The sequence below is a fragment of the Vicia villosa genome, linkage group LG2 (assembly GCF_029867415.1).
Source record: "Vicia villosa cultivar HV-30 ecotype Madison, WI linkage group LG2, Vvil1.0, whole genome shotgun sequence".
NCBI lineage: Eukaryota > Viridiplantae > Streptophyta > Magnoliopsida > Fabales > Fabaceae > Vicia > Vicia villosa.
Genome location: NC_081181.1, coordinates 157,006,007 through 157,016,434, shown reverse-complemented (window position 1 = coordinate 157,016,434; position 10,428 = coordinate 157,006,007). Strand labels below are relative to the sequence as shown.

At 30.7% G+C, this 10,428-nt stretch overlaps 1 protein-coding gene across 1 annotated transcript; it reads left to right on the top strand.

Moving 5' to 3' along the window:
* Positions 1 to 3,092: 3,092 nt before the first annotated feature.
* Positions 3,093 to 4,331, top strand: LOC131647179 (small ribosomal subunit protein uS14z/uS14y/uS14x). Its single transcript, XM_058917091.1, has 3 exons — positions 3,093 to 3,252; positions 3,881 to 3,980; positions 4,096 to 4,331. The coding sequence occupies exons 1-3, from the start codon at positions 3,191 to 3,193 to the stop codon at positions 4,102 to 4,104; spliced, it is 171 nt and encodes a 56-aa protein (XP_058773074.1). The 5' UTR covers positions 3,093 to 3,190; the 3' UTR covers positions 4,105 to 4,331.
* Positions 4,332 to 10,428: the final 6,097 nt, after the last annotated feature.

Here is a 10,428-nt window from a genome sequence, read left to right as displayed (position 1 = left end):
GAATTTTAAATAGACACTCGCATTTTCTACTGCCCGTGTTGTTTCTTTTAAACTTCCTTAGAGGAGTATTGTATTTTCCTCTTTTTTCATGATTATGCATAAAGAGGGAGTCTCTGAAACATTGTGTCATTACGGTATCCTTGGTGTTGATATCTAGTACCTATCAATGTAACATTTTCCTAACACAAATATGTTTAGGAGTCGTGTCATGCCCTTGTTTCGAATCGAGCTTAATTATTTCTTTTCACCGTGTTGGTTGATTGCTTGAGGACAAGCAATGGTTTAAGTGTGGGGATGTTTGATAACACGTGATTATATAGTATATTAGGCTTGATTATAACATAAATTGTTTCGTTATTTTACTATAATTATATTTTATCACAGTATTATGCTGGTATTTTCCTTTGTTTTAGGTATTATGTTTATGCAAGAAGCATTTGGCAAAAGAAGAAGAAATCGAGAAAAAATCGTATTAAAAAGGGCAAAAGAATCAAGTTCGAGGTATTGTAGTGAAGTGAGGTGCAAATAGAGGAATCCAAAGTGGAACACGCGAGGCCCAGCCCACGTGAAGTTGAAGCCCCCACGTCTCCAAGTGGGAGACGGTCGTCTCACCCTCCCCAAAACAAGGGACGCACGTCCCCATCATCCAAGCCACGTCTCCAAGTGGGAGACGCCCGTCTCTAGCCCCACTACAAGGAGGAGACGTCCGTCTCCTAGGCCCAAGGGTGAAAGAGAGCCACGTCAAGCACTTGGGACGCCCGTCCCCATTTACTCCACTATTTTCTCCACTTCTTTCTAACACAAGGCGCACGTCTCCAACACTTTCGAAGTCATACTGTTCCTAAATTTTCGGGGAAGAAAGAGGAACACGTGAAGAAGCAGTTACCATATTTTTTACATTATAAAAAGAGGCTTCTACGAAGTGAAGAGGGGTTAGACCATGCTTTGTCCCAGCCATAGTTTTTCTTCAGCATTTTTATTCCAGCATTTTATTTCCAGCAATTATTTTCTATTCCATTCATCTTTTCTCACAACAATTTCTACACCGGAAATTGTTGTGAACTTTTAACTGAATCTAACCTTACGTTAGATCATAGTATTTTAATTCCTTGTTTTTATTATTTGATCGAATAATTCTAAGAACAGATCCAACCGACTTGTGGTGGAGTGTTCTCTATTTCAAGATTCAAGAATTAATTCAAGTTATACTTTCAGGTTTTTATTTTTATTGTTTATTTAATTTATAATTTTATATTCCTTGCTTATAAATTATTGAATATGTCTAAATATATTAATTACGATTTTTTATGCATGTTTAATTTAATAAGTATGTCTGGCTAATTTATTTAAGATATCGGTATGTAAAGTAATTTAACCGTAGGGATCCGAAATAAATTGATTTACATATGCTTTATTAAAAATCACTCATTTCTGGTTTTGTGTCTAATTTAATTTGATAAAGTTATAAAATCAACAGAGCGAGAGTTTGAGGTTTTAGAACTAATAAAGGTTAAGGTCAATAGAGCGAGAGTTTGAGATCTTTAACTGGATAATAGACATAGAACATTAGTTTTAAGGATGGCGAAAGCGTATTAAGACTAATTAGAATTTATTTATTTTCAAAAATCAGAATTTTACAAATATATATGTAAATTACAAACAAAATCGAAAGATAACTGAAATTTATAACACATGATTAAATGGATATTACATTTAACTCTGATTATCATAAATCACATCAACTAAGAAAGATAAATTTGCTTAAACAGACAAATCAATAATTATCATAATTTAATATTCAAACAAATTTCAATTGAATCAATAATCTAATGGTCAATCTAATAACAAAAGTTCATACAACCATAATCGTAAGAAAGAATATCCAAATGATTAGAATTATTAAAAACATATAATCTATCAACATAGAATTATACAAAATACAAAACTAAACATGCAAACTAAAAAAAAAACTAACAATGTTGGTTGAAAAAGATAAGATGCTGAGGAGTGAAATATAGTTGTCAGAGAGTAAAAGTGATGACATAAGAGAGTGATCATATACTTGACAAAAGAGAGTGAACACATGGCGATAGTAATTATATGATGATATATATCATTTTTTTGGTGTGTTCTCTTCTCTCTTTCATCTCTTCATCGCGTCTCTCTTCACTTGATATCATCATCGTATTTTTAAATATATGATACAATTATTTTATCATGAGTTTTAGAATAGTTTTCTTTTATATATATATATATATATATATATATATATATATATAGGGGACGACTCAGGTGAGAACACTTGGTTATTATGAGAAATGAGAACAATGAATCACGACCGTTAAATTTTGATTTTTTGATTTTAATGAACTGGATTGGTTTCTCTTTCTAAAATCTTTAATATTTATTTTAAATCAATATAGAAAGAGAAACCAATCCAGTTCATTAAAATCAAAAAATCAAAATTTAACAGTCGTGATTCATTGTTCTCATTTCTCATAATAACCAAGTGTTCTCACCTGAGTCGTCCCCTATATATATATATATATATATATATATATATATATATATATATATATATATATATATATATATATATATATATAACTCGTTTTAATCCTACACTTACTTAATATTTATCATGTATTTAATATTAATATATTAAAATAATATCATAATAGAATTGAGTTTAATTGATATACATTATTAATGAAAAAATTTACACTATCATTATATCATGAACATTCAATTGTATTACTTTAAAATAAGTTAAAATAAAAGTTATACATTTTATACTTATTATCGGTTGTAATTCACTATCCGTGTAAAAAAAAATTATACTGTCCGTTTATTTTAATTAAATTCAATTTTTTAATACTAATTTATAATATTATAATAATATGTTTGTTATAAAATTTATTAATTTTGTGAGTACGGAGATGTAATCAAAGCATGGCTTATATTATTTGAAAAATATGTAATTCCCATATATCTCTCATTAAGAAAATATCAAAGCTAAAAAAAAAAGAAAAAAGAAGTGATATTGAGAATTGAAAGCATAGGGTTTTGAGTTTTGACCCTCCTATATAAGTTAAGAAATACATACTTGTCCATTCTGCGTGCGTGACTAGGGTTTTTATTTTTGAGATCGCTGCTGCTCTTGCATTTCCCCCAATCTCAAATCGAAGCCATGGGTCACTCCAATGTCTGGAATTCTCACCCCAAAACCTACGGACCTGGTTCCCGCACCTGGTATAATCATCTTCCACTTCTCCACCTCTCTTCATATTCATGTTTAATCGATTGTTTAGCTTTTTTGCTTTTCGATTTCAGTATTTCTTTCATGATACTGTTTTTATCAGCCCCTTGTATTAAACCCTAGGTTTTCGATCTGTATTTCTGATTACAACTACATACCCTGTGTCTGTTCTAGCGTTTGGAATTAGTTCGTATATTGACCAGATTCGAATTGATTTATGAAATTAATGTTTTTAATTGTTATCGGAGTATGCTGACTCGTAACTCAAGTAATTTAAAACTATCATTTTAGGGCCTAGATGCAGCTCTATTTTGTTAATCAAAGCTTTCTCTATTGTTAAACTTAAACATGTTCCTTCAGCCAGTATAAAAACCCTTTCAACTTTGGAAATAATTGTATTTTAAGATGAAATTGTTGCGGCTTGGTTTTGGTAAGAAGTGCCTTTCTATGAATATTGTTTCCAAGTGTCGGTAAATAACTGATAAGATTCCAAGTGTTAGGTAAATAACTGATAATATTAGAAGGGTTTAGTTTTGTCGTATTTCCGTGGAGATTTCTTAGTTACTTGTACATACTTTGTTGTTTGATTGTGAATGTTTACTGTTGTCCCCTGTTTTGCAGCCGTGTGTGTGGAAACTCTCATGGATTGATCAGGAAGTACGGACTCATGTGCTGCAGGCAGTGCTTCCACAGCAATGCCAAGGAAATCGGTTTCATTAAGGTGAATATTCTGATATGCTTTTCTTCTTTCTAGTGTAGATTTCGGAATTTCTAATTATTTGTGCTTGTTTTAGCATAAGTTCTCATCACTTTGCACTCTTCTTTTTGTGTTGCAGTATCGTTGAAGATTGTCCATCTATGGTGTTGCAGTATTGCTGATGTATCAGCATTCACATGTTCCAATGTTTTAGATTTTACATTGTCATGTTAATCATGCCAGGATGATTTTAATTTTTGAAGAACTTATTTTATGTTTTTTAGTTAATTATGTCTGTTATCAAACTTGAGTTCTGAGAATATTATATTTACTTTACAACTTTGTTGTGGAATTGCTTTCATTTTCCTTTCATAATTATAAATTGAATCTTGGCAACTTTTGTGTGTCTGTCTTTTTTTATCATGTGAATGGAAATTGAAAATACATCTCTGATTCCCTAGATGTACTTACGTAATATGAGAATACGAGATTACACTGCAAATGCCATTGATTTTGATATAAAGCTTAAAGTGATAGGTGAGTGGATTCTCTCACTTATAAATACTCGAGTCGACAATGCGTCCAAAATGCTTCCCCTCAAGTAGACAATATTCTCAAGTAGACAATATTACAAAATAAGCTACAATATTACAAAATAAGCTACAGTATTACAAAATAAGTGTCTTGTGCATCTTCGGACAAATTTTTAAATAAAATAATAAAATAATGGTGTTTTACTTGCAATGTCATTATTTATATGTCTTGGATCTATTCGAATATATATGCATCTCCAAAAATTAATAAAAATATTTTAAAATTTTTAGAGGTGCCGAGCCACACCCTGAAGGGGAAATGAGTCATTCCCAATCTTTATTACCTTTTGGTTTTTTCTTATCAGATTGAGGATCCAATTCAATCATGTGGAAGACAATACAACAATTATTTAATAAATTAAGAAGTTAAAATGGGAATGGTGGGGATATGTACTTCTCAACATGTTGTTACACATTAGCTATCACAAATGGATAAATAAATTTTAATTGTACACATTAGATAAAACTATAAGAAAAGATAGAAATATGATGGTGGTGTTCATTACTTCATTACATCTCAGGTAATGATCACACATCTTATGAAAACCTCAAAATGTCACTCCTATAAAATTGGGACGCGTCCATTCTACACCAAGTAATTTCATGACCGAGGTATCTCATTTATATTCATAAATGGTTTAGACCAAGTAATTTCATGAACAAGTGTGTATGTGACGTATTCATATTTCTTAAAATATGTTGAAAGCACAAGTCTAGACCAGTTAAAAGAGAAGATTGTTTGTGTTTGGACCGATTAGGTTCGACAATTTGGAAATACTACAACCAAAAGAGTTGAATTTGGTCATGACACATTGAAGAATTGATTGGAAAATAGTAAAAGGGATTTGTGTACGGGTTGGGAATCAGTGAAAAAAATGATTCAAAATCAACACAATAAGATCCAAACATCATTTGGTCGAAGCATCGCAATACTAGAACACATATTCAAAGATTAGAATTTTATTCATAGTTGGTCGATAATGTATCTCGAGCTGGATTGAATTATATTTATCATGAAGCTAAGTGAGCAAAAAACAGGTTCAAATAGCTCAAAGTTTGGTTGTACACTTATGAAGACATATGGTCTTTCATGTGTTTGTTTAATTTCTAAAAGGGTGAAACTCGATAGGCCCATACGTATGGATGGGGTTTACTCGCGTTGGCAAATGCTCAGTTTTGGTGATGATGGTATGGTCAATGAGAACAAGTAAAATATATCTATCATGACAAAATGATAGACCATTCAAGAGAGATTTTTGAAATATGATGATAACTTAAAACTACATATCAAACAGAAAATGAAGAAGATTTCCTATTAATAAACAACACAATTGAAACCACCCACGAAACTAGTAAAAACAAACGGTGGTCTTTCATGTGTTTGTTTAATTTCTAAAAGGGTGAAACTCGATAGGCCCATACGTATGGATGGGGTTTACTCGCGTTGGCAAATGCTCAGTTTTGGTGATGATGGTATGGTCAATGAGAACAAGTAAAATATATCTATCATGACAAAATGATAGACCATTCAAGAGAGATTTTTGAAATATGATGATAACTTAAAACTACATATCAAACAGAAAATGAAGAAGATTTCCTATTAATAAACAACACAATTGAAACCACCCACGAAACTAGTAAAAACAAACGGTGGTCTTTCATGTGTTTGTTTAATTTCTAAAAGGGTGAAACTCGATAGGCCCATACGTATGGATGGGGTTTACTCGCGTTGGTAAATGCTCAGTTTTGGTGATGATGGTATGGTCAATGAGAACAAGTAAAATATATCTATCATGACAAAATGATAGACCATTCAAGAGAGATTTTTGAAATATGATGATAACTTAAAACTACATATCAAACAGAAAATGAAGAAGATTTCTTATTAATAAACAACACAATTGAAACCACCCACGAAACTAGTAAAAACAAACGGTGGTCTTTCATGTGTTTGTTTAATTTCTAAAAGGGTGAAACTCGATAGGCCCATACGTATGGATGAGGTTTACTCGCGTTGGCAAATGCTCAGTTTTGGTGATGATGGTATGGTCAATGAGAACAAGTAAAATATATCTATCATGACAAAATGATAGACCATTCAAGAGAGATTTTTGAAATATGATGATAACTTAAAACTACATATCAAACAGAAAATGAAGAAGATTTCCTATTAATAAACAACACGTTTGAAACCACCCACGAAACTAGTAAAAACAAACGGTGCTCCTAATAAAGTCAAACTAACACCGAGTTATAGTTCAAGCAAATGATCCCTGTCCTATTTCAAACATGATACATTTAATCTGGACTATCCAATTTCACAATCCAAAAGAATTTCTTTCAAAGGTGATTGCATTAGTAAACCATCACCTTCACCACCAATACCACAATCATCACCTTTACCATAAATGATGCACATTAAAAAGACGTTGGTTGTTATACACAAATATATTGAATGAATTGTAGAAGTCAAGAGTGACGGTAACATCGATTATCGCACTATTTCAACTTTGTTGGGTAATGGAGGGGAGAATCATACACTTTTCCGCGAACACCTAATCAAAGAGTTGAATGCACACAAGAAATCATAAACAATACACTATGTGAAAAGAGCATTTCGATAAAATTCATGCATCTCTTATTCCTTGTGTTAGAGGTCCAACACTAGAGGGGAAATATGTGTGTTTCCATGAAATGAGTAATCTATAATCAAATGCATATAATATGGTATGTATTGATCTAACAAGATATGGTTTCTCGGAAATATTTTTCCTACTTAGAAATTGCCCATCTCAAAATCCGGTTACATTATATGTATTGGGTGACTTTCAAAATCATAACATTTTGTTCAAGTTTATTTAAAATGAGGATGTCCTATATCACTAACATCTATGAAGTGGACATCTCATTGAACAAAAGAAGCTGAAAGTTGGTCAAATAATTTTTTGAATAGGATGAAATTTTTTTTCAAGCTGAGAATCAAACTATGAAAAGTCAAAGGTGGATTAATCTATAAATTTATATTTAAATGGTGACATATTTTTTGATGCATTTTAATGTTATTTTAATATGCATTTTAGATTGTGACACATTTTTTTTAAGTAATGTTCGATTGTCATATTCAATAATGTAATTGAGATACATTTTATGTGTTTTAATATATATCTAACATTACTTGTATACACATTGAGAAGTTTGTATGTAAAACTGTCTACCTCAAAATCAACTTCTGTAATTGTCACTCTAGAGTTCATCATCCGGAAAAAAATAATACTTATTTGCACACCAAGCTGACTTCGGTTTTCACAATCTAGAATTACACCTGAATTTGGATAGCTTTTGTATGGTCCTTATTTATCCAAAACTATCATAATGTCTCAATATTCGTATCTCACATCTGTTTACTTCAACGCCGTGAGTCATCCTCTTGAATTTAGCGTCACAGAGAACATCTATCTTGATGTTTTGAAATCCAAACTGGATTATCTCTTGCGCTACCCAGACAATTGAAGAGTGTTTAAGATTGAATATTGTCCACCCTCGATTGATAACGAAGGAAAAGTGAATTTCAGCAATTTTGAGTTGAAGAGAGATGAAGATTTAAGAGTTATGTGATGTACATTTCACTGTTACGAAACAAAGGTTTCAATCGAAGTGGATCCTAAATTGGAAAGATGAACAAAATCTATTTAAAAGATGTTGAAACATCCCCAACCATCTCTAGATCATCAAATGTGATATTAAATTTTATATTAAGAGAGATTGATGTAATGTTACATATTTTATGCATGTGAAAACAAATATTTATGTTAATTTGTCTTTCCTTAATCTCTTGTCTAATATTTCTTATGATTTTATGATAACAGAGTATAATCTTGATTTTCAAATATGGATATACTCTTGAGATGCGTTTTTGTTAGTGTTTGAAATTGCTTCAGGTTTTTTGATAACATGGTATATTCATAATTTCAAAATTTGAAATTACTCTTGGATGAGTTTGTTGTGTATTTAAGTAGTGGCATTAAGGAATATTTCGAGTTTTAAAATTCAAATTTGTCTTTAACGTTAACTATGGAGTGTTTCATGGGAATGTTGTGTATTTCAGGCTCATCTTGATTTTAAAATTCAGAATCTAGAGTTATTTTTTAAATTTCGGTAGAGTGTTTGAGTAACACATAGGGTGCAAATTCAGAATCTAGAGTTATTTTTTAAATTTTGGTAGAGTGTTTGAGTAACACATAGGGTGCAATGAGTAACTTCAAATATAATATAGCTAGCTTAGACAATAGAAGAATATTGTAAGGAGTTTCTCTTTTCTATAGTTACTAGGATCTAGGGGTGCTCAAAACCAAACCAACCCAATAGAAAACCGCAAACCAAACCAAACCAAACCGAAACCGCAAAAAATCGCATTTGGTTCGGATTAGTTTGGGTCATTTTTTAACAAAACCGCACGGTTCGGTTTGCGGTTTGTATTTTGTAAACCGAACCAAACCGAATCAAACCGCATTATGTTACAACATAAATTTTACTTAACTCACATCCAACCCAAAATTAAACCTATTATACATTAGCCTTATGATTACGAACAATTTTCTCATCCTTACACATATAATTTCAGTCCTGATCTTCTCAAATCTCTAATAACATTATTTCACCTTCTTTGCCACATACATCTTCCCTCTTCTTCTATAATTTTTACTCTCCTATATTCTTTATTTTTCACCTTCTCATTTTTATGTAAATGTTCCGTATTTCAGTTTCATTTTTATCGCATATCTTCTTCTCTAATCTCTCAACACTTTTTCTTTTTCTTTTTCACCTTCACTAATCTTTCGTCTCTTCTATTTTTTTTCATTATAATAATTTTTATATTGTTTTATGCTATTATTTTATGTTTAATATTTCACTTTTGCCTAATTTAATTTTTACATATTACATGACAAATTGTTGTCAAAATATGACGAGTTTTATTGTTATTTGTTAGTGTATGAATGTCTAAATATAAAATTATGTTGTCATATATATATATATATATATATATATATATATATATATATATATATATATATATATATATATATATATATATATATATATATATATATATATATATATATATATATATATATATATATATATATATATATATATATATGTGTGTGTGTGTATGTATGGCTTAATAAAATATTTGTAAAAAACCGAACCAACCGAACCGAACCAACCCGCATTAGTTTGGTTTGGTTTGGTTCGGATTTTTTTTAAAAGTCAACTGAACCAAACCAAACCGCACTATTTTTTCTCTTGCGGTTCGAATAATTTTTTCGTCAAAACCGCTCAAATCACACCGCGAGCACCCCTACTAGAATCAATCACTCAATAATGTATTTATTACCCACTCTTCTTAGTAGAAGGTGATGATGATTAGTATAATCTTAAAATATTTCAACAACTATTTCAAAAATCATATTTTATCATCGGATTGAATTTGCAGATTTACCAACTTGTACTTTAAAATTTGTTACTCAAATTAAATCACTTTAAATTTGATCCGAGTTAAATTTAAACTTAAATGTGTTAAGGTCAATTATGAATTGATCTGTTATAAAGGTTGAATTAATCACCCAACTAGCAAAAATTTGAAGGGTTGTTCTTTCCATCTATAGTGGTGAAGAGTCACTCTAATAAATTTTGAAATTACCCTCCCAACATGTCAGAAGTACACTTTTTGATGCCCCTAATGCACACAAAGATATATATTGTAAACGAGACATCTCCCATTTTTCCAAAAAAAGTCCAGAAGAGTATCTTCAAACTAAACCCTATACTGAATCTGTATATTTCATAACCCAATGAATAATTCGGAAGTGCAGTTCTAA

Bases quoted from the DNA above. Each gene is read 5' to 3' on its own strand.
- LOC131647179 (XM_058917091.1), top strand. From the start codon at position 3,191: ATGGGTCACTCCAATGTCTGGAATTCTCACCCCAAAACCTACGGACCT. The intron at 3,253-3,880 runs GTATAATCATCT...CCTGTTTTGCAG, and splicing joins GGACCTGGTTCCCGCACCTG to CCGTGTGTGTGGAAACTCTC.